The 22,830-nt window shown below is 46.2% G+C and overlaps 1 protein-coding gene across 2 annotated transcripts in view; it reads left to right on the top strand.

The window, feature by feature from the left end:
- RPH3A (rabphilin 3A) overlaps positions 1-22,830 on the top strand; it is a 277,387-nt gene that overhangs the window by 215,520 nt on the left and 39,037 nt on the right. For both annotated transcript variants that reach the window (XM_070289353.1, XM_070289352.1), the window contains exon 5: positions 13,160-13,306. In XM_070289353.1, coding sequence (XP_070145454.1) covers positions 13,160-13,306 — 147 coding nt within the window. The remainder of the gene's footprint in view (positions 1-13,159; positions 13,307-22,830) is intronic.

Below are 22,830 nucleotides of genomic sequence, written 5' to 3'. Positions count from 1 at the left end.
AGAATCCTGGGGATCTACCATGAGAATATTTTCTTCAGAGAGATTTGCATTTGCTTCTGCCAGGAAGTGTGTGCTACTCACTAAGGATGTGATCTGAGCTCCCTTAGGGGGTCCCAGATTCAGCTTCTTCATCTAGTTAGGAGCTCAGAGTCAGTCTCTGGGCCACAATGTTGGTGTTTACATTGGTTTCCTGCTCAGAGCTCCCAGTTCTGGATTTAGTTTGCTGGGTTTTCTCTTTTTTAAAAAATTGCCTTTTAAACGTATAACTAATGTACCTCCAACAGTACACATCTAAAGTACAACTTGATCATTTTTACACTTATATGCGTTCTCATTCCCCTTTGCTCCTCCCTGTCACCACCCATCCCTAAGTAATTATGAAAATGGAATCATCTCTTTGAGGGAAGATGTCTTCTTTCACTTGGCATAATTAAATCATGACCCATTCATATTGGTTTTCATATCAATAGTTTATTCCTTTTATTGCTAAAAAAGTAATATTTCATTGTGTGGATGTACTACAGTTTGTTTATCCATTCATCTGTTGATGGACATTTGGGTTGTTTCTAGCTTTTTTGGCTAGTACAAGTAAAATTTGTATAGACATATACTTGTATTTCTCTTAAGGAAATACCTAGGAGGAAAATGTCTCGGTGGCTTAGTAGGTAAATGTTTAGCTTCTAAAAAAACTTGCAAACTGTTTTCCAAATTGTACCACTTTAAATTTCCACCAGAAGTGTATGAGAGTTCTGTCTCCTTTCTCACCAACACTTGATACGATTTGTCTTTTCCATTTTAACCATTCTGTGTGTGCATAGTGGTATTTGTTTTGTGATTTTAACTTGCACTCCCCTTAATGAATAATGATATTGAACATCTTTTTATGTAAGTTTGACATTCATATAACCTCTTCTTTAAAGTGTCTGTTTAAACACTTTGTCCACTTAAAAATCAGGTCATTTATCTTCTTGTTACTAAGTTTTAACATGTTTTTTTAATATGCTGTAGATAAAAGTCGTTTGTTGGAGACACATTTTGCATATATTTTTCTCAGTCTATGACTCGCATTTTCTTTTTCATAACAGAGTCTTTTGAAGAGGAAGGTTTTTTATTTTGATGAACTCTATTTTGTCTGTTTGTTTCAAAGGTAAAGGGGTTTTAGAGAATTCCATTACTTTCTAGCAATCCTAGAACTGTGTTAATAAGATTTGCCCTTAATTATCAAGGTCCTAATTATATATTGATGAGGGTCTTTCAGAATATTTAGTCCACTCGTATTCTCTGAAGCAAAAGTCCCTGTCTGTTTACTATTTCCACCTAAAATCTCCTCTAGTTGTACGAGTTGAACAGTTTTGAAGACATTATTGAACTCTGTTGGTTTCCATTTTGAAAGGAAACTTCTAGCTTCCAAGCCCTTCACATGAACGTTCTCTTGATACCAAACTCATTTGGCAAAGAATATCTTATCAGCCAAAAACTGTCTCTCTGTAAGATAAACAGTTGCCTGAAGGTGGATGGGGTAAAATATTTATTTTATATAAGAAATGTCAGTTAATTAAAACCCCATCCATCACAGTTTACTTCAGTCAATATGAAGCCAAACAATTTGCCTTACAATTAAATTAGAATTATTTAAGCAGTCTGGATGCTATTTCCTTCAAGTGCTCCCGGGCTTCTGTGAAACATCTTGGCATTCCTAATGCATCTGGCTGGCTTGATTGCTACTGCATTTTCTTCAGATATTAAAATTATTTTCCGATAAATGTTAATGGGTGAATTATAGTCATCACACATGCTATCTAGTCTGCAGCAGTGATGATGTGCTAATGTAGATGATTCTCTAATGTCTTTCTCCAGTAAATTAAGAAATCTAGTCTTAATTAACTGCTGGCTAGCCAGATACACTTACTGCCTTTGTGATTTTCAAATGCCTTCCTCTCTCAGTCTCCTTGAATCCAACGATGGTGTTTGGAAGACAGTTGTGATTGTGTTTGAAAGGAGAGAATGTATTTCTTTCTTGCCCGGGTGGAGCAGGGATTCAGTTCTGTGTGTTGGGGATACATGGGGAGAAATGCTGTCTCTGATAGTTGATTATTTGCTGTGGCCTTCAAGTCTGCAAGCCTGAGAGTGGCAGAGACCAGAGGTGGAAACCGAGGCACAAAGGGAAGATGTGACCTGTCTGTGGTAGCACAACAAGTAAATGGAGACGCTGGTCTTCTTTTTAGAATGCAAGGACTTGCTTCCTCAAAACGGGGCACTGTGAGTTCTGCTTTTGGATGATCCAACCACTGTTCAGGGCTCTTTGCCCTTTCTTAACGTGCTCCTTAGAACTTCCCTGGTGGATCAGTGGCAAAGAATCCACCTGCCAATGCAGGAGATGCAGGTTCGATCCCTGAGTTGGGAAGATCCCCTGGAGAACGGAATGGCATCCCACTCCAGTATTCTTGCCGGGAAGTCCCATGGACAGAGAAGCCTGGCGGGCTCCAGTCCATGTGGTCACAAAGAGTCAGACACAACTTAGCTACTAAACAATAATAATGTGCTCCTTAACCCTCAGTGTTTGAAACAACAGAAAACAAGAATGGTGATGGCCTTGTTATCATTAAATGATTCCTCTTTAGTGCCAAAAAATGTCATTCAAATACATAAATGATTAGACGGGTTAATTAATAAACTGAACTGATGGGTCATGGTCATCAAAGCTGTGAATATACAACCCTACAGCAACCATGTTTTAGATGTGCTAAAATAAGATAATAATGACTGATAAAAAAATGGAAGTAGGTCATTGTAATTTAAACCAAACTGTATGGTTGTTGCATCCAGTGCTGATACTGTTACAAGATGTTTTTTCTCCCTAACTTTATTTATTTTTTTTCTTTCTCTCTTTTCTTTGCCTACCTTCAGTGATAAAGAACAGTGAGTATTTTATGATACTTTTATTTTTCTACAGACTGAATTTTTATCTCTTTTCTGATGAAAGTGGCTTGCCCCTATGGAGAGTGGGTTCAAAAAGGAACTAACATGTTTTATATATCTAATAAAAAAAAATCCAAGTTGTTAAGAAAAAAGCACACCATTCGAGAAAAAAATATGAAATTTCAAGAAAAAAAATTCTTGATAAAAGGATGGAAAACATTCCTTAGGGGAGCCCTCAATTTAATTTTTGTTAGCAGCTTGTGGGATCCAGCAAGTTTATTAACCACCTTCTGTTTCTTTTGCATTTTGCCTGGGAATACTGTTCTTAGATAAAGAAAATATTAACTCAAATGACTGCTGTCATTAATCAAAGATGATGAAGAATAGAACAGAGCTTGTGGGAAGTTATATGCTAAACACATGGTCTCTGTCACCTCATGGGAGGTCCGCCTGATTTCCCAATGAAATGCCTTTGACTCCGAGGTCCCATCTTTGCTCATAACTTTTGTTTTAAATTAGATTCATTTCCTAAATATGCATGACAGATTGGATGCTGGGTCCAATAAATGAACAGTTAGGCTGCAAAGCAGATGGGGTTTTGGTTGTGTGTACACATTGGGAGACTATGGAAGGTCATTTTTACTCTCCCCACTGTAGGGGAGTTGTCACAGATCCACAAGCAGAGCACTGCGCCTGGCCTCAGAACACCCAGGTCTAAGTTCTGCTCTGGGACTCAGTGTCACTTCCTTGAACTCTGGCCATCTCCTTTATAACGTGGGTGTGTTAACCCAGGTGGCTCAGTGGTAAAGAATCCACCTGCCAATGCAGCAGGAGACACAGGCTCAATCCCTGGGCTGGGAAGACTCTGCAGGAAGAAATGGCTACCACTCCAGTATTCTTGCCTGGAAAATCCCATGGACAGAGCCTGGAGGGCACAGACCATGGGGTTGCAAAGAGTCAGACGTGACTTAGCGACTGAGCATGCACAAAGCTCCTAGCTATTAACCCTGCCCTTCCACCCTCACTGGGAGGTGGTGCAGTCAAATGAGATGCATGGGAAATGTTCAGTTCAGCTCAGTTCAGTTCAGTTGCTCAGTCGTGTCTGACTCTTTGCAACCCCATGAACCGCAGCACGCCAGGCCTCCCTGTCCATCACCAACTCCCGGAGTCCACCAAAACCCATGTCCATTGAGTCAGTGATGCCATCCAACCATCTCATCCTCTGTCGTCTCCATCTCCTCCTGCCTTCAATCCTTCCTGGCATCAGGGTATTTTCAAATGAGTCAGTTCTTCGCATCATGTGGCCAAAGTATTGGAGCTTCAGCTTCAGCATCAGTCCTTCCAATGGATATTTTCAGGATTGATTTCCTTTAGGATTGACTGATTTGATCTCCTTGCAGTCCAAGGGACTCTCAAGAGTCTTCTCCAACACCACAATTCAAAAGGATCAGTTCTTCAGCACCCAGCTTGCTTTATGGTCCAACTCTCACATCCATACATGACTACTGGAAAAACCATAGCTTTGACTATATGGACCTTTGTCGGCAAAGTAATGTCTCTGATTTTTAATATGTTGTTTAGGTTTATCGTAGCTTTTCTTCCAGGGAGCAAATGTCTTTTAGTTTCATGGCTACAGTCACCATTTTCAGTGATTTTGGAGCCCAAGAAAATAAGGTCTGTCAGTGTTTCCATTGTTTCCCCATCTATTTGCCATAGTTTTTGAATGTTGAGTTTTAAGTCAGCTTTTTCACTCTGCTCTTTCACCTTCATGAAGAGGCTCTTTAGTTCCTCTTCGCTTTCTGCCATAAGGGTAGTGTCATCTGCATATCTGAGGTTACTGATATTTCTCCCTGCAATTTTGATTCCAGCCTGTGCTTCATCCAGCCTGACATTTTGCATGATGTACTCTTCATATAAGTTAAAATAAGCAGGGTGACAATATACAGCCTTGACATACTCCTTTCCCCATTTTGAACCAGTCCATTGTTCCATGTCCGTTTCTAACTGCTTCTTGATCTACATACAGATTTCTCAGGAGGCAGGTCAGGTGGTCTGGTATTCCCATCTCTTGAAGAACTGTCCACAGTTTGTTGTGATCCACACAGTCAAAGACTTTAGTGCAGTCAGTGAAACAGAAGTAGATGTTTTTCTGGAATTCTCTTGCTTTTTCTGTGATCTAGCAGAGGTTGGCAATCTGATCTCTGGTTCCTCTGCCTTTTCTAAATTCAGCTTGAACATCTGGAAGTTCCCAGTTTACATACTGTTGAAGCCTAACTTGGAGAATTTTGAGCATTCCTTTGCTAGCGTGTGAGATGAGTGCAATTGTGCAATAGTTTGGACAAACTTTGGTGTTGCCTTTCTTTGGGATTGGAATGAAAACTGACCTTTTCCAGTCCATGGCCACTGCTGAATTTTCCAAATTTTCTGGCATATTGAATGCAGCACTTTCACAGCATCATCTTTTAGGATTTGAAATAGCTCAGCTGGAATTCCATCACCTCCACTAGCTTTGTTCATAATGATGCTTCCTAAGGCACCCTTGACTTCACATTCCAGGATGTCTGGCTCTAGGTGAGTGATCACACCATCATGGTTATCTGGGTTATTAAGGTCTTTTTTGTATAGTTCTTCTGTGTATCCTTGCCTCCTCTTCTTAATATCTTCTTCTGTTAGGTCCAAACCCCAAAAGGGTTTACAAACAAATAGTCAGTCACCAACAAATACACTTTATTGTGCAAGGAGCTATAATAGCAGAATCACAGTGTCCTGTGGGAGTACAATGATGGGGAAGTTTCCTGGAAGAAGTATTGTGTAAGCTGAGATTGTGTCAAGGAGGTACAAGACAGAGAAGAGACAGCGGAGTTCCAGGTAAGGGAACGGCATACGCAAAGTCTAAATAGGAGAGAGAACATGGGATTTTAGGAAAGCTGAAGGGAACTCAGTCTGGTTTAAAAGATTGCCAGGAACCGAGATCCCCTTAGCTTTCTGAAGGGAGTTAGGGAACCACAGCATCCTTTTGGCACCCCCTTGAGTCTGGTAAGGGTAAATCTCATCCAAAAGGGCCTTTATACCAGCAGGACTTGTATAAAATGTTCTGCGTTGTGGATGTCCCTCCTTCTACACCCTCCCCTTCAGGATTCATTAAAATCTCATTCTCTGAGCTGTAAAGAGACTTCCTGCTGACACCTGCTTCTGTTGGCATCCTGGGGAAAGGGAGGGGATAAGAAGAAAGAAGAGAAAAAGGATTAATTTTCTGCACACCACCGCTGTTTAATGCTTCAGGGCCTTCATGCCCTGACAGCATTTCCATCATCCCACTCCTTTGGGGAGTTATAATATATTAATAGAGACATCTGGTGGGTATTTATTACGTGACTATTGTGTGCATGAAACGAAGAATCAAGGTAGGCGGCAGGAAGAAGCTGGGAGTCTGCGCTTTGCAGTGTTTCTGTGAGGGGCTTCCACCTGGAGTCAGGACTAGTTTCCTTTTGTATTAGAGGCCACTGGTGCTGGTTTCTTGGGGAGGGTTCCTTCCAACAGTCTCTAGATGCACCTGAGCAGGTACATTCAGGTCACAGATGAAGCACACCCAGAATGCTGGTTTCTTGAGCCTCTGACCATGTCCTCCCCACACAGCTCTCTTGGCAATTCCCTTCCCTCTTTTGAGGGTTGGGCATCTGGAAAATGAGCAGGTCAACTGCAGTGATCTTTAGACTTTTATTAGCAGCAAAATTCTTTCTGTGAATACAGTTTTATTCAGAAGCTAAATATATAAGATAAAGAGTGGAGCTGGATAAAGATCTTTAGTGGCTAAAAGCATTAAATGTATCATGGTGCAACTGTAAGTTAAAATAATTCCAAACTATAAAGTAAATGTAGCGAGTATAGCAAGCTTCCCTTTGTTATTGTTGTTGTTGTTGTTGCCACAGTGGATAGTGTATCAGTTATCTTTTGCTGTGTAACAAATCTGATGCTCTGTGACAACCTAGAGGGGTGGGATGGAGTTGGAGGTAGGAAGAAGATTTAAGAGAGAGGAGACACACATAGACCTATGGCTGATTCATGTTGATATACGGCAGAAACCAACACAATGTCGTAAGGCAATTATCCTCCAATTAAAAATAAATAATTATATATTTAAAAAAAACTCAGTGGCATAGAACAATGATGATTTATTTTCTGGAATCTGGGCCTGGCTGGTGGCTCTGCTGATCTTGGCTGGGCTCTCTTGTGCATCAAACTGTCGGCTGATCTAAGATGCTGTGGCTAGAGTGACTCAGCTCTGTGTGCCTCTCATCCTGTCCTGAGCTTTTTGTTTCAGTGATGAAAGTAAATAGAAACATACAAGGCTTTTTCAGGCTTAGGCCCAGGATGGCCCATCTCTCCTCTGTGTTATATTGGCCAAAGCAAGCCACAATTCCATGCGGGATTCAAGGGTTGAGAAATAGACTCTGCCCTTTGGGTGAAAGCAGTTTTAAATCCACATGGCAAAGGGCATGGATCCTTAGAGGGGTGAAGTATTGAGGTCCCCAATGGGATAAACTAGATCTCATGATTTTATTAAATATTAAATTCTTAAAAATTATTTTTGTTCACTCTCTTTTTAACTGGTATCCTTACTTTGCTAGTGGGAACCCAGCATTGCCATCTGAGCTGAAGTGAGGATGGAGGGCTTGGTTCCGTGTCCACTCTGTCCCTCCACGGCCCACTCACCTGCAACCCTTTGAGGTCCCTTCAGGGAACTACAACAGCTTAGACTATTTGGGGGAATAAGAGGCAGGTGCCCTTCATAATTCTCCAGGAAGCCTTGTCCTAAGTATGTGAATAAGAGTGGAGATGGGTTAGGCCTCTTCGCCCTGACTTGCCTGAGCCACTAAGCCAGGGATGTTTCCGCATGCAGCCACTGAGGTTCAGGGGTAGCCTCTGAGGGACTAAGTGGGTAAGACTTCTCACTCCCAATGCAGGGGGCCCAGGTCGGGGAACTAGATCTCACAGGCCACAACAGAGTTGGCAACTAAAGATCCCACATGCTGCAGTGAAGATAGAGGATCAAGGGTCCTGGGTGATGGAGCTAAGACCTGGCATAGCCAAAGAAATAAATGATTGTTTTTTTAAAAAAGGAGTAGCCTCTGAGAGTCCTGGCAGGAAACAGACATGAAATCCTTCTCACTTAACAGATCTGAAACAGACATTCAGACTGGGGCCCCAATGCACACTGCTAATAAGCAACAGACCCAGGATTTGGATCTTAAACCCCACTAGGTCAAGGAGGGCTCAAGCTGGTGTGCAGTAGGCCCTCTAGGCATTACAGGATTGAATACAATGCTCTGAGGAACTTGTCCAAGGAGGCAACACTTTGGTCTCCACTTTTGGCTTCCCTTCGGGCTCAGATGGTAAAGAATCTGCCTGCAGTGTGGGAGACCTGGATTCGATCCCTGGGTTGGGACAATCCCCTGGAAAAAGGAATGGCTACCCACTCCAGTATTCTGGCCTGGAGAATTCCATGGACAGAGGAGCCTGGCAAGCTACAGTCCATGCGGTTGCAAAGAGTCGGACACAACTGAGCGACTTTCACTTTCACTTTTGGTCTTTAATGAGATCCCAACACTGGACTTTGATCTTAAGGACATGGAGCCCAAATCCTTAGTGAGGGTGCCACCTTCTTGTCACTAGAGTATTCTCAAGGCCCCCATGTTCACAATGCTCCCCAGCCCACAGGAGGCCCAGATGCGGCCATTCTCTACCTTCAGAGCAAAGGCTTTGGTTTGAAAAACCAGTTTGTTTCCCTCTGTTTGCTTTTGAAATTAAAACATGAAAATCCACAGGAGGCTTGCGAATCCCCACTGGGACCAATTGGTGACATTTTCAAACACTAGATGAGTTGTTTGTCAACTGCGTGTTTTGGAGCAGAGGACGGGGAGTGGGTAAGGTCTGGAGAGATGCTGGGAGCTCCAGCAGGCCTGTTGCTCATCTGCAGATGGAGGCAATTATCCTAGGTGGGCCTCTTGGGGACCCCTATTCCTGCTTGTGTTTCTGGAGTCGTGCATTTCCTGTGCGTGCTAATCCCAGCGAGATGTGTGGTGGGGTCAGAGGCATTGACTTCAGGTCTGACCATACCCGTGACCAGACTGAACTGTAGGAATGTGTCTGTGAAAGGGTCTCTACTGGGTATATGGCCCAGCATCACATGTATGTTCTGTCTTGGTCCCTGAGCTGCTTTTTAAAGGCAGAAGGTACATGGAGACTTCCGTGGTGGTTCAGACAGTAAAGAATCTGCCTGCAATGCAGAAGACCAGGTTTGATCCCTGGGTCAGGAAGATCCCTGGAGAAGGGAATGGCAACCTGCTCCAGTATTCTTGCTTGGAGAATTCCATGGACAGAGGAGCTACAGTCCATGGTGTCACAAAGAGTCAGACATGACTGAGCAACTAACAATTTCACTTCACTTTTAATACATGGAAGGGGATCAGAAGAGAATGAAGAAAGAGAAGTGGGGATGAAGGCGGAAGAAGAGGGGTAGTTGAGACATCCATTTTCATGGAAAACCAGAGGGACCTGGGGAGGTGGCTGGATGAGGTTGTAACTAAGGCTCTTTGGGAAGGATGGGTGGTCTTCCTCATGCAGGAGTCCAGTGTGTGCTTTGCAATTGATGGGAAGAAACATCAGGCTGAGGGATATTAGCATACCTTGAGGAAGATCTTTCCAATAGAATGGCATAGACTCCTTGTGAGAGAGTGAGGTCTTCATCACAGGGAGCATTCAAGCAAGGCTGGAAGGATGCCTGTGGGGAGGCTGTGTAAGACAGGCTTTCGGGTGATCCCCATGGCCCTCCCCTCCTGGTGTTCATGTCTTTGTGTAACCTCCTTGCCTTGAGTATGGGCAGGACCAGGGTTGTGTTTCTAACCTATGGAATACTGCAAACAGGATGGGACCTCAGCCCTGTGATCACATCGTTATGTAAGACTCTGTTGCACTTGACTGGAGCTGCAGTCACCTTGCATACTTGATGAAGGAAGTGGCCCATGGGATGAAGTTGAAGTCCGCTTGGTTAGGAATTGCAGCCTGCCTCCAGGACATGGAGGTGACCTCTTGCCAACAGCCATCAAGAAGTTGGGGTCCTAGGTCACATGGCTGCTGGGAAATGACTTAGATTTACCTGGAAGCTTGTTCTTCCCCTAGAAAGCCTCCAGATGAAATCTGAGCCATCTGGAGCCATCTGGAATCTGACTCATCTGACATCTGATTGCAGCCTTGTAAGATGCTGTGCAGAGGACCCAAAGCCATGCCTGGAGTCCCAACGTGGAAACTGTGACATAATAAATGTGTGTTGTGTAAAGCCCCTAAGTTTGTAATAACTGGTTATGCAACGATCGAAAATGAACATAGGCATTGTAGATGGGGCTTTGTTCCACCCTGTCTATATCCTCAGCTATGTTGATTTTTCCAATTATCTAATGATACTGAAGCTGAAGCTCCAGTACTTTGACCACCTGATGTGAAGAGTCGACTCACTGGAAAAGACCCTGATGCTGGGAAAGATTGAGGGCAAGAGGAGAAGGGGACGACAGAGGATGAGATGGTTGGATGGATCACCGACTCAATGGACATGGGTTTGAGCAAACTCAAGGAGATAGAGAAGGACAGGGAAGCCTGGCATACTGAAGTTCATGGGGTCACAAAGAGACACGACTTAGCAACTGAACAACAACGCTACAGAACAAATCACATCAAGCGCAGTGGCTTAAACAGCAGTTACTGCTTATTACCTCTTGCAGATTTTGTGGGTAGATATTTGAGAGTGGCTTGACCAGGTGGTCCTGGCAGAGCTGCAGTCATATGTCAGCTGGGGCTGAGGCCATCTGAAGATTTGACAAGGGCTAGAGGGTCACTGGCAAGTTTGTGCTGGCTATTGGGTGGCACGGAGAGGGGGCAGGGGCTCAGTTCCTCTCCACAGGGATGTTTGAGTGTCCTCATGACATGGCTTTTGACTTCCGCTAGACCGAATGACCCAAGAGACCAAGGCAGAAGTTGCAATGTCCTTCATGACCTAGCCTTGGAAGTCACCCACGGTCCCACCCATTGTATTTAGCTGGTCACACAGCACCAGCTGGGATTCAATGTGAAAAACACAGGGAGAGTGAATACCAGGAGGCAGATATCCCGGGGAGCCACCTGGTAGACTGACTGCCATATTGATCTTTCTTCCATTGAGTATGTTTAGCATTTGTCCATCCCCAGAGGCCCCTGATCCAAAGCAAGGTATGTTTCCATCTGGGTTTCCCCCGCCTGCTCTCTCGTCTTTCTTGCAAGATGTCTGCTTCCTTCCAGTTGCTTTTAAACTCTTCCTTCTCTGCTCTTCTGAACAAACCATCTAAGGTGGGAGGATGTGAGATGAGGCTGGGAGGGAGGAAGGGCTTTTAATTTTCAACTTTAAGTGTCAAAAGGCAATTTCATGCCTGCTGACGTGATTAGAGCAGTGGAAGTAATAAGGGCTGGCAGCTAATGGGGTGCTGGCTCCAGGGGATTCGTAATTACTGATTTTTCCCCCCAACAGGGACAAGAATTTCTAGTGGTGTTGAGCTCTGCATTCCACTTGGGTGATGCCCCTCAGCGCCTCGGGGGTGGAGGATATTATTAGTGGAGAGAATGATAATTTGCCATAGACCGTAGCATTAGCTCTCTACCCAGCTCTGATCCTCTGCACCATCCCTGGGGCTACACGGATAGGCATTCAATTCACCTCATATTGGGGAGGTTAAGTGCGCAGGCTGCCCAGTTCTGAATTCCCCCTCTGCCACTTCCCAGCCGTGCGACCTTGGGCAAGTTGTCTAATTTCTCCACACCCGAGTCTCCTCACCAGAAAATAGACAATAACCATCCCTGCCTTGTAGAAATGTGAGGATTAAATGAAGTAATGTGAGCCTCCAGGAGGCGCTATGTCAGTATTTGCTGCTGCTAAGTGGCTTCAGTCATGTCCGACTCTTTGCCACCCCATGGACTGTAGCCTGCCAGGCTCCTCTGTCCATGGGATTCTCCAGGCAAGAATAATTGAGTGGGTTGCCGTGCCCTCCTCCAGGAGATCTTCCCATCCCAGGAAACAAACCCACATCTCCTACATTTTCTGCATGGGCAGGCAGGTTCTTTACCACTAGCACCACCTGGGAAGTCCATGTCAGTATTTGCTTTTTTATTGAAACAAAAAAGTCAAGAAGACCACAGGATGGAACTTAAATGCTACAGGAGCTTTGGAGGCAGGAAATCTAGATGTTTGTGTGAAATGGAGAGATTTTTATAAAACTAGTTGGCAGCTAGTTTAAATTTGAAAAAAAAAAAATTCTGTGGCCAACACTAAACATATTTGTGCCAGGTAAGGGTTAGGGTCAACCTGGGATCCAGGGCTTCAGACTACTCTCCCAGAATCTTTTCCATTCCAGTTGTAGAAATCTACTGTTTGGACTCTTTTCCTGAGAACACCATTATCCTCCAGGTTTCCATGAAAAGTGAAAGTTGCTCAGTTGTGTCTGACTTTTTATAACCCCATCGACTGTAGCCCGCCAGGCTTCTCTGTCCATGGAATTCTTCAGGCCAGAATCCTGGAGTGGGTAGCCGTTCCCTTCTCCAAGGGGTCTTCCCAACCCAGGGATAGAAACCAGGTCTCCCACAGTACAGGCAGATTTTTTATTGTCTGAGCCACATGGGAAGCCCAGGTTTCCATGAACTTCCTGCAAATGTCAAGTCGAGAGTGTCTGCCACATGCTAAGCACTTAAGAAAAATAAACTCAGCAGAACCCTATGAAGGATGTATATGTTTCCCACTGTGTGTGTGTGTGTGTGTGTGTGTGTGCGCGCGCGCACGCGTGCATGCTCAGTCGCTCAGTCACATCCTACTCTTTGCGACCCCGTGGACTGTAGCCCACTGGTATCCTCTGTCCATGGGATTTTCCTGGCAAGAATACTGGAGTGGGTTGCTATGTCCTCCTCCAGAGGAATATTCCTGACCCAGGAATTGAACCCCTATCTCCTGCATCTCCTGCATTGGCAGGTGGATTCTTTACCACCGTGCCACCTGCAAGGCCCCCATGTGCCCCATTGTAGAGGTAAGCAAACTGAGGCTCTGAGAGGTTGGGATTCTTTTGCCTGAAGGGATTTGAACTGAGGTTTACCAGACTCCAGAGGCTAGAGCCTAACCACAATGGCCTACTTTCTCTCCAGCCTCACGCCTTCCCAAATTACCTTTCAGGCTCCAGACAGGATGGTCTGTCCACCCCAGCGGTCAGCCAGACAGACAGAGGAAACAGGAAGAGCTGACAGATGAGGAGAAGGAAATCATCAACAGGGTGATTGCTCGTGCTGAGAAGATGGAAGAGATGGAACAGGAGCGAATCGGGTGAGGCCCCGCGCTTCCCTCCATCCTGGGAGGGCCTTGCTGCCCAGGGCGGGGTGCTGGGGGAGGGGACGGGGCAGGGCTGCCTTTGGTGTTTGTCATCTGTGATGCGCCGAGCCACCCACTCAGGCAGAGCTGGAATCCTCGGTGCAGGAGATGAGAGAGCCGGGAGAGGAGGAAAGAGAACAGGGGAGAGAGTGGGCTGGGGGCTGGCTGGGGAGAGGCGCGTCTGGGCGTCTCCATTAAAGATGGAGAAGGGGGGACCTTCTCAGGGGCAGATGGGAGATTGTCTCTGGAGGCTGGAGGTGTGTGTGTGAGCATGGGTGTCTCACTATTTCGGCTGCACAGAAATGTGTTCTAGTGACATAGGTCATGCAGGTTCCAGAATGTACAGCTGAGGGTGAGGTAAGGGGGAGCAAGTCTATGTCAAAGACACAGTCCGGGAAAGAGAGCACACGCCTGAAATGAACTATATGAGAGAACGGGAGAAATCCTTCCTAAAGGGGAGCCAGCGTGAGAGTAAGGCTGCAGAGATTAAGCTGGTGGGTCTGGATGCCAAGAACTCAGGGTTCCATCCCCACTGCCCGCTTACCAGCTGCAGCTCCCGTGCATGTTGCTTCACCCCTGGAGCCTTGGTTTGCTCTCTCTAAAATGCGGGAAATAAAAGTCATCGTCCCATAGGACAGTCATAAGGAGTGAAGTGATACTTGTATCTTTCCTGGCCCAGGCCTGGGCATTCAGTTCAGTCGCTCAGTGGTGTCCGACTCTTTGCGACCCCATGGACTGCAGCATGCCAGGCCTCCCTGTCCATCACCAACTCCCGGAATTTACTCAAACTTATGTCCATCACGTCGGTGATGCCATCCAACCATCTCATGCTCTGTCATCCCCTTCTTTTCCCACCTTCAATCTTTCCCAGCATCAGGGTCTTTTCCAATGAGTTGGTTCTTTGCATCAAGTGGCCTGGGCATACTTTGCATTTAACGAATGGTAGGAGGGGGAGGAAAGTGGGGTTTGGAGGGTAGAGGTAACAAAAACACACAAGGGATGGAAGAGGATGTGTGGCGTGCGTGTGTCAGGGAGTGACAGCATCAGTGAGCCAGGGCAGTGTTAGAGAGAGAGGGAAGGCTAGCAGGTGGGCTTGGGAGGGGTGGATGGGGAAGTGAGAGGGGAAGCGAGCCTGGGAGAAGAGAAGAGTGAGTATGTGTGTGTTGGGGGTTGGGGGTTGCGGTTCATGGCATGGGTAGAGGTTTCCACTGCCAGGACTCAGGGAGGCCATCAAGCAGTCCTCCAAGACTGAACCTCAGATGGGAAATGGGAGGGGTCACCGAGATGTCACCTCCTTCCCAGACCTTTCTTCCCTGGGGCAGAGTGGGGAGCAGCCTTTGCTGACTGCTTGCAACTAGTTGGGCACTGGGGTGTCCATTCATCTCCCCGCCCATCCACTCAGCAGGGGGTTAACAAGATTCCTGGGTGGAAAATGATGTTCTGAACACACAGGAAGTGGGCGCCTTTGATTTGACCCTCTGCAGATCATTTTGTTCAGGGTGGGCTGGGGCCATCAGGGGTGATGTTGGCAAATGGCAGATAACCTGTGCCAGGCAGAGTCAGCTGGTGTTCAACCCTCCATCAGCTTCCTGAGTAGGTTGCTAATGGGGAGAGGTCTTGAGGGGCTTGCTTACAGGGCTGAGTTTTTATTTTGCTTTTAAAAAGATATATCAGGAATGAGGAGTTGTCCAGGCTGGAGGTCTTGTGAGTGTGTGGGTGTGAGCTTGAGTGTGTGTTCACTTCAACCAACAAGGGGCCTCAGCCTTGCAGAAAGCCTTGCAGAAAGGATATCCTTGCAGAAGGATATGGATGTTAAATTCTTGCTTCGAGGCAAGAACTTCCAACCTTTTTCCTACATAGCACTTTCCCACCAGCTAACACACTTTGTATTTTACGTTGAATTTGACTGTTGTGTGTCTCTCCCTATCAGATGATAAGATTCCTGAGTGTAGACACTGTTGCCTCTTTTGTTCACCATGGACTCCCCAGACCTAGTACACAGTAGGTGTGCAGTAAAGTATTTGTTGAGTGAGTGAGTGCTCCTCCCATCCACCCAAGTCGGTTTCTTTCTGCATCTCCTGTGGCCATGAGGCTGGAGAGCTTGGAATTTTGTAATCCAGGGTCCAAATTTCCAGAGAAGACACTACGACCGGCTGGTTTAGATTTATATCAGAATCTGTCCCTGTTAACTGGGCTGTCTTTGGGTGTGAATTAAGGGGATCTCTGTGAATTAAATGGATTCTAGCTTGAACATTCAAGATCAGGGTAGACGGGCTCCCTGCCTTACCCCCATGTCCTCCTACATTGCCTGATCTGGTGACCTGGTGGAAGAGCACAGCAGTTAACCCCTGAGGCCCCAGAGTCAGAGAGACCTGGGTTCAAATTCCAGCCCTATTTCCTATCCCCTGTGTGACCTTACGCAAGCCACTTGAGCTCCTCCTTCCTCAATTTCCTCATCTGCAAAATGGGGAAGCTCTGCAGATCATTTTATTCCTGGATGGAAATGATGTTACGAACACACAGGAAGTAGGTGCCTTTGATTTGAACCCTCTGCAGACCCTGATGCCGGGAAAGATTGAAGGCAGGAGGAGAAGCGGGTGACAGAGGATGAGATGGTTGGATGGCATCATCGACTCAATGAACATGAGTTTGAGCAAACTCCAGGACATAGCGAAGGATAGGGAAGTTTGGTGTGCCGCATTCCAGGGGGTCACAAAGAGTCAGACACGATTTAGCGACTGAAGGACAACAAGAACAGGGATAACTTAGCACACACTTCTCTGGGAGTGTTTAATTCACATACAAAATATTTCATGGTGCCTGGCACAGAGCACATGCTCAGTTAATGGTGATGATCCTTTAACAACGCATTTGCTGAAGAAATGCGTTTCTTTACACCGACCAAGGCCTCCGTTATAGAATTATGCCCGAGACTGTGGTTTGGCAAGCCCCTGGCTTCCCCTGAAGGAGACCTGAGAGCCTTCCAGTGAAGCAGGGGCCAAGCCCATGGTGACAGAGTGTCCCCTTGCCGAGACACTACATTTTCTCATTCTGCCAGGAGGCAGGACCGTCCTGGAGGATTCTGGCTGCCGCCGTTTCCCCGCGCCCTTCCAGCTGCTAGCCCTCGCTGGTAGCATCGCCAGAGGCAAACCATGATATTTGTGTCTTATGAGCTCGAACCTGCCCTCATTCCTGTTCAACCCACGCATCCCTGGGAGGGGATCAGAGTGGAGTCAGATGAAAGGAGAGCGACACATCAGACGCAGAGTGAGGCTGAACACGGGGTGCCATCGGGGCTCCCCCTCCAGAACCTGAGGCTCAGTTAATGAGTCTTGGGGGCTTCAGTTCCCCACCCATCCAGTAAGGCAGGTCAGCCTGGGTCTCAGAACCCTTCCTGATCCAACTGTGAAGTATTTGGGAGTGTCTGCTGGAGGACCCTGTGCCATGTTATTGGCTGCCCCTCTCAGCAAATGAGCTCTTCCTATTAAACCTGTGGATATAACTGTGTCCCCTTCTGGGCCCAGACACCAGCTCTGTGATGCTGAACTTCCTTTTCTGTTACCTAACAGTCTTCTGAGAGACATGCAAAGTCATTGTTTACATAATAAGCAATCATTATAATGGGTACCATTTATAGGCTGAGTATTTACTGTGTGCCAAACACTGAATCTAAAAACTTCATATAGGCTTAACTCATTAACTGCTCCTCTCAGCCGGATCAAGTAGTATCTATTATTGTTCTCACTTTGCAGCTGAGGAAACTGAGGCTTAGAAAATCTAGGTCACTTATCCAAGGTCACACAGAGCTAAGAGACATGTCCCTTTCTGGCTGACTCTCAGAATTATGCTCCTAACTATTAGGTGTCTTTCCTGAAGGCCTGGCCTCAAATTGTTAGACTCTACAGAATATGGGAACGTTTAAAGCTTGGGTTTGGAGGGGACATTGGAGAAGGAAATGGCAACCCACTCCAGTACTCATGCCTGGAAAATTCCACGGATGGAGGAGCCTGGTAGGCTACAGTCCATGGGGTCAAAAACAGTTGGACATGACTGACCAACTTCACTCACTTTTGGGGGAGTTAGAAGCTAGAATCCCTTCTGTACTGGCCCAGTGATTCCTTCCCAGTGATCTTACTAACCTGTTTATACCTCCAAAGCTGTCAGAACTTGTCTCCATGGTCCTAAGGCTGTGGAGAATTCCAAGTGAGAATCAGCCCCGGTTGTCCCAGGAGGCGCTGCCTCCCTGGGGTGGTTTAGCTAGAGTTAGATGCCCCAGGGAGCCCAGGAGATGCAGCTGGCTAGAGCTGGTTCTCGCCTTGGAGCCTCTTTGCTTTTGACCAAGAGGATGTCTAAACCTTCACTCACTACTCAGCCCACAATCAAGCTCTGCTGTCTTCAGCATTCCTGGAGGGAAGGATGACACCCAGAAGGGAAATCCATTAAAGAACCTCATTTTGCCCCACATTCCTTATTCAAGGCTGCGTGGGATCTCAGAATTTATTTTGCCTGCCCTGACTGCTGTAAACTTTCTATATTAGCTGGGACATTTGCCTTGCAAGAAAGGAAATTAATTCCAGCTAGACTGTTTGAGTTATCTGTGACTGCATCACACACCACCCGACACTTACTGACTGCCAACAACCACAGTTTACTATTTTTCATGATTCTGCAGGTTAAGAATTTAGGCAGATTGATTGATTTTCTGCTCTGTGTAGCATGGGCAAGGGGTCGCTCATTCAACTGCCTTCAGTGAGTGACTGGGTTGGACTGGAAGGGCCAGGAAAGCTCCAATCCTTTCACACAGTGTGCTCTGCATGGCCCCTCTATTTCCAAGAAATCTTTCCTTATTCAGTTGTCTGACCTGAGTTCCTTTACCTGGCGAAGAAAGCAAAGATGGAAGTCATCGGGATTCTTAACAGCTAGGTCTGGGACTGGTAGAGCATCACTCCACTGGGTTCTACTGGAGAGGAGAAAGAGAGCCACCTCTTCCTGGAAGAATGACTTAAGACGCATCCAGGGGAGGAAGCTGTAAATGGGAGTTTTCTTTGGAGATTCTACTCCATTAGGCAAAAAGGGGAATTGAATACAAGGTTTCAGAGGTATCTCAAGGGATCCAAGGACAGGGACACAGCCTAGACTCATGAAAGTTCTGCTTCTCATCCACATCTTAGAAAATATAGTCATGTACTATACCTCTTCAGTTGTTATACTTCTTCTTAGCCCTAATTCCAAATTCCCAAGAAAGAAACTCCGATTGGTCCAGGTCACCCTGAGTGCCTGCCTCTCATCCAATCAGCCGTGACCAGAGGTGCCAGGCTATACAAACAAGGATGCTGAGCTTCTCAAGAGAGTGCCAAGGTCCTTTGTGAACTGAACAGACACCCCCAGAGGGTGCCCACAGGACTTTTAAAGCATATTAAATCTGGAATTAAACATTTGCCTGGGGAAACTTGTGTGTGCAGGGTTTGTTTTTGTTTTGTTTCCCTAGTAGGTTCCTCCATGTCTTTATCATATTTCTTTCTTTCAGAGCCTCTCAAAGGCATTTGCTCACATATTCTGTCTGCAAGGGGACAGGCAGCCTGGTGGTTTCCTTTCGAGGTTGATGTTCCTCAACAGATGGATCCGAAGAAGTAATTAGGATTTGTCATTAACCTTGGTGTCCAAACACTGTGATGGAGGAGGAAGTCAAAGAAACACCGGGAGACCTGTTGTTGACAAAATCTGTTGGATTTCTGTCACCTCTCCATCTCAGTTCCACCATCCCCTATAGTCTTAGCCCAGAATTTTTCTCGAAGTGTGGACAGAGGGAGAAGTGAGTAATAATGCTTGGAATTGCTGCATCTAATTAGCTAGGCATCTTTCCTATGGCTTGACAAGCTGACAGCAAGCCAGGTCATCTTCTCCTCCCTTCTACTTTTTTCTTTTTTTTTAACTTGGGGTCCTAGACATTCTGTGGATAGAACTCAGGGCTTCTGGGGCATCCTGATATTATAAACATAGTTATCTGTGTGTATGTGTTCATTTTTAAGAAGAAATATTCATAGATGTCATCAGGTTTGGGGGGATTCTGAACCCCCAAATGTTGAGAAACACTGAATAGTACCTCAGTTTTTCAAGGGATCAGATCAACACTTTCTTATGTCCATGCATCCTTAATAATATATGGAATCTGTTTGCACAGGATGAAAACAGTGAGTGAATGAATGAACGTCGCTCAGTCATGTCTGACTATTTGCGACCCCATGGACTATACAGTACTGAAGTGGATAGCTGTTCCCTTCTCCAGGGGGTCTTCCCAACTCAGGGATCAATCCCAGGTCTCCCCCATTGCAGGCAGATTCTTTACCAGCTGGGCCACCAGGGAAGCCCAAGAATACTGGAGTGGATAGCTGTTCCCTTCTCCAGGGGGTCTTCCCAACCCAGGGATCAATCCCAGGTCTCCCCAATTGCAGGCAGATTCTTTACCAGCTGGGCCACCAGGGAAGCCCAAGAATACTGGAGTGGGTTGAACCGAGGTCTCCTGCATTGCAGGCAGATTCTTTACCAGCTGAGCTATATGGGAAGCCCCCAATGAACACAGATGTCTTCCTAATTCATTAAGCAGTCCAGTGCCTGGCATAAGAAGAAGAGAGCAAATGAATGCATGTTGGATAATTCTAAAATTCTAAACCCAACTGACTAAGTCTGTCATTGAATGATTTTAACTTTGAGATTTATCAGACTTCATCTATAAAATGGGGAGTTGGAGTTGGACTATGTCCATCTCCAAATCCATCTAGCCCAAGGTTCTTGAACCTTGGCACTATTTACATCTGGAGACAGATAATTCTTTCTGATGGGTGTGGTTCTGTGCCCTGAATTTTTTAGCAGCTCCCTCTGGCTCCTTCCAACTGGATGCCTGTAGTAACTTGGACTGCAAGGAGATCAAACCAGTCAATCCTAAAGGAAATCAGCCCTGAATGTTCATTGGAAGGACTGATGCTAAAGCTGAAGCTCCAATACTTTGGCCACATGATGTGAAGAACTGACTCATTGGAAAAGACCCTGATGCTGGGAAAGATTGAAGGCGGGAGGAGAAGGGGATGACAGAGGATGAGATGGTTGAATGGCATCACTGACTCGATGGCCATGAGTTTGAGCAAGCTCTGGGAGTTGGTGATGGACAGGGAAGCCTGGCGTGCTGCAGTCCATAGCATTGCAAAGAGTTGAACACGGCTAAGTGACTGAACTGAACTGACTGATAGAGAGATAATCATTTATAGCCAAGCATTCTATTAGGAACTTTCAAATATGTTGCATTACCTTTGATCCCTACTGTGTCCTCTCAGAGTGAGAGACTACTGTCTTTACTTCACAGATGAGATAACCGAAGTTCAGAGAGGTTAAATAAGGCACTTGCCCAGGGGTACACAGTCTTTTCATGGCCAAACCAAACTCTGAACTTGAATCTGTCTTTCCACATTATCTTATTGCCTTTCAGAGGTGCAGGTAGGAAAGGCAATTGACAAATGACTTCAGAGCTTCAGGGAAGTCAATAATTTACAGGGTGTCTCATATATTCACTCAGGTTAAAAGATTCAGTGTCACACACTTCTTCCTACAGTGGGGCAGTTCACCCTTCTCCACTGTCCCTTGTGGGCCTCAGCATCATATTCTCTCAACCCTACTTTCCATGACAAGAAAGGGCAGGTGCAGGAGTTAGAAGGGGCCCCAACTGTAAGCACTGAAAAGAAACAAAGGCTTCATTCTTCCAAAGTGGGTAACAGCGTCCAAGTAGCTAGACCCAGCCTCCAGTCCCATCTTGGGCACCTGCTGGCTGTGTGCCCTTGGTAAGTGACTTCCTGTCTGTGTGCCTCATTCCCCGCCCCCCCCAGCCCCCCATAAAATGGGAGTGAATAATAGAACTGACCTCACAGTGCTTAAGGAAAACAATGCGCAAGGAATGCTTAGCACAGCACCGGATAACTGGTGCTATTATTGGGTTTAAATGACCCACTTCCTTGCCTGGCTGACTACATTAGCCCCGGGGAGCCCTCGGGCTTTCTCTAGTGGCTCCAACCCTGACCGGGGGTGACCCCCTTCCCCAAAGTGCTGGGGTCCAGGCAGGAATCCCACTGACCAATCCATCAAGGAGAGAGAGTAGGATCAACAGCTCCCCAGCAAGTGACGGTAATAAACAGCAGTGGAAATTAATGAGTCTGAACTGCGCGCACCCTGCATGCCAGCAGCATGGCTTCATGACGGAGGGACTTAGTCATTTAAGGACAGGTTCCCGAGAGACCTTGGCGTTGGAGTCTCAGACCAGCCCCCTTCAGAGCAGCCATGTTCACAGTCTAGATGACCCAGTCTAGACTTCAGGAAATGCCAAGTCTAATAAACCTAGTGGTAGTATCTCCCCACTTGGCAATGGGGTGATGGGGAAAGCAGCATGCCCCTGGAATTAATGGTGTGTGTACGTGAGGGAGAGAGACAACACGACTCACTCTCTCGCTCCACTGCGTCTTCTGAACCGTCGTGCCGTCACGCTCCATCGAGGCTCTAAAGGCAGCTGTCTGTCTCCGCACCATCAGTGATGGAGGCCCAGCTTTTCGCCATTCTCCCCACTGGTTCAGGGATCAGCACGTAAAACCAGCACACCTTCACAGGCAGGGTGTTCTCAGCTCTGCAGCTCACTCCTTCAAACCTACTTTCTGGAGCAGCTGTACATCTGTTAGGCTTCTCTTCAACATTCATCAAGATGTTGCAGCACTGCTGGTTTGAAAGCTCTAAAGCAGTTGCCTGAACATTTCTGGGGCCAATTTGGATTTTTTGGAGGGAGCCTGAGCTCAACGAACAAGCACTGTCAGATCTGCAGTTGGCTGGTATCCTTGTCTGCAGAAGGCAGCCAACTAGGGCTAGGCTCCTTGCAAAAGCAGAGTGTGTACAGCCGTGTGTGTGTGCAAGCATGCTCTGTATGCAGGTGACAATCACACCCATGCTCCTGTGTGGTTGTGTGTTCCATCTGTGTGTGTGGTTAGAGACGGGCACATGAGTTCTGTCAGTTTCTAGTCACGGCAGCCCCTTTAAAAGCTTTAGAAAGATGGATTTCATGTGCAGATTTTAGCACCCTGGTTACACAGAAAAAAAATGTGAGCATAGGGAGCTATTAAAGCCACAAATTTCCAGAAGAAATAATTAGCAGCAGCCACAACTGAGTAGTTACCGTGTTCCGGGCATTTTACAAACACTCTCGTTTTATCTTTGCAACAATTCCAGGAGGCAAGCACTTTGTTTTCATTAAATTTACAGATGGAAAACAGAAGCTCAGAAAGGTTATATAACTTTCTTAAAGTCTCAGAGCCAGGAAATCGCAAAGTCCAAAGTCCAAAGCCCAAAGTCCACTTGCACCCAAGCAAGGTCACTGCAGAATGGACACCCCAACTCCTGCATCATAAGTGCCTCACATTTCTTAATTCTGAAAGAGTGTGTGTGTGTGTGTG

Source organism: Ovis canadensis, chromosome 17 (assembly GCF_042477335.2).
Source record: "Ovis canadensis isolate MfBH-ARS-UI-01 breed Bighorn chromosome 17, ARS-UI_OviCan_v2, whole genome shotgun sequence".
NCBI lineage: Eukaryota > Metazoa > Chordata > Mammalia > Artiodactyla > Bovidae > Ovis > Ovis canadensis.
The sequence above is the reverse complement of the archived record's forward strand: the minus strand, read 5'-3'. Positions and strand labels throughout refer to the sequence as shown.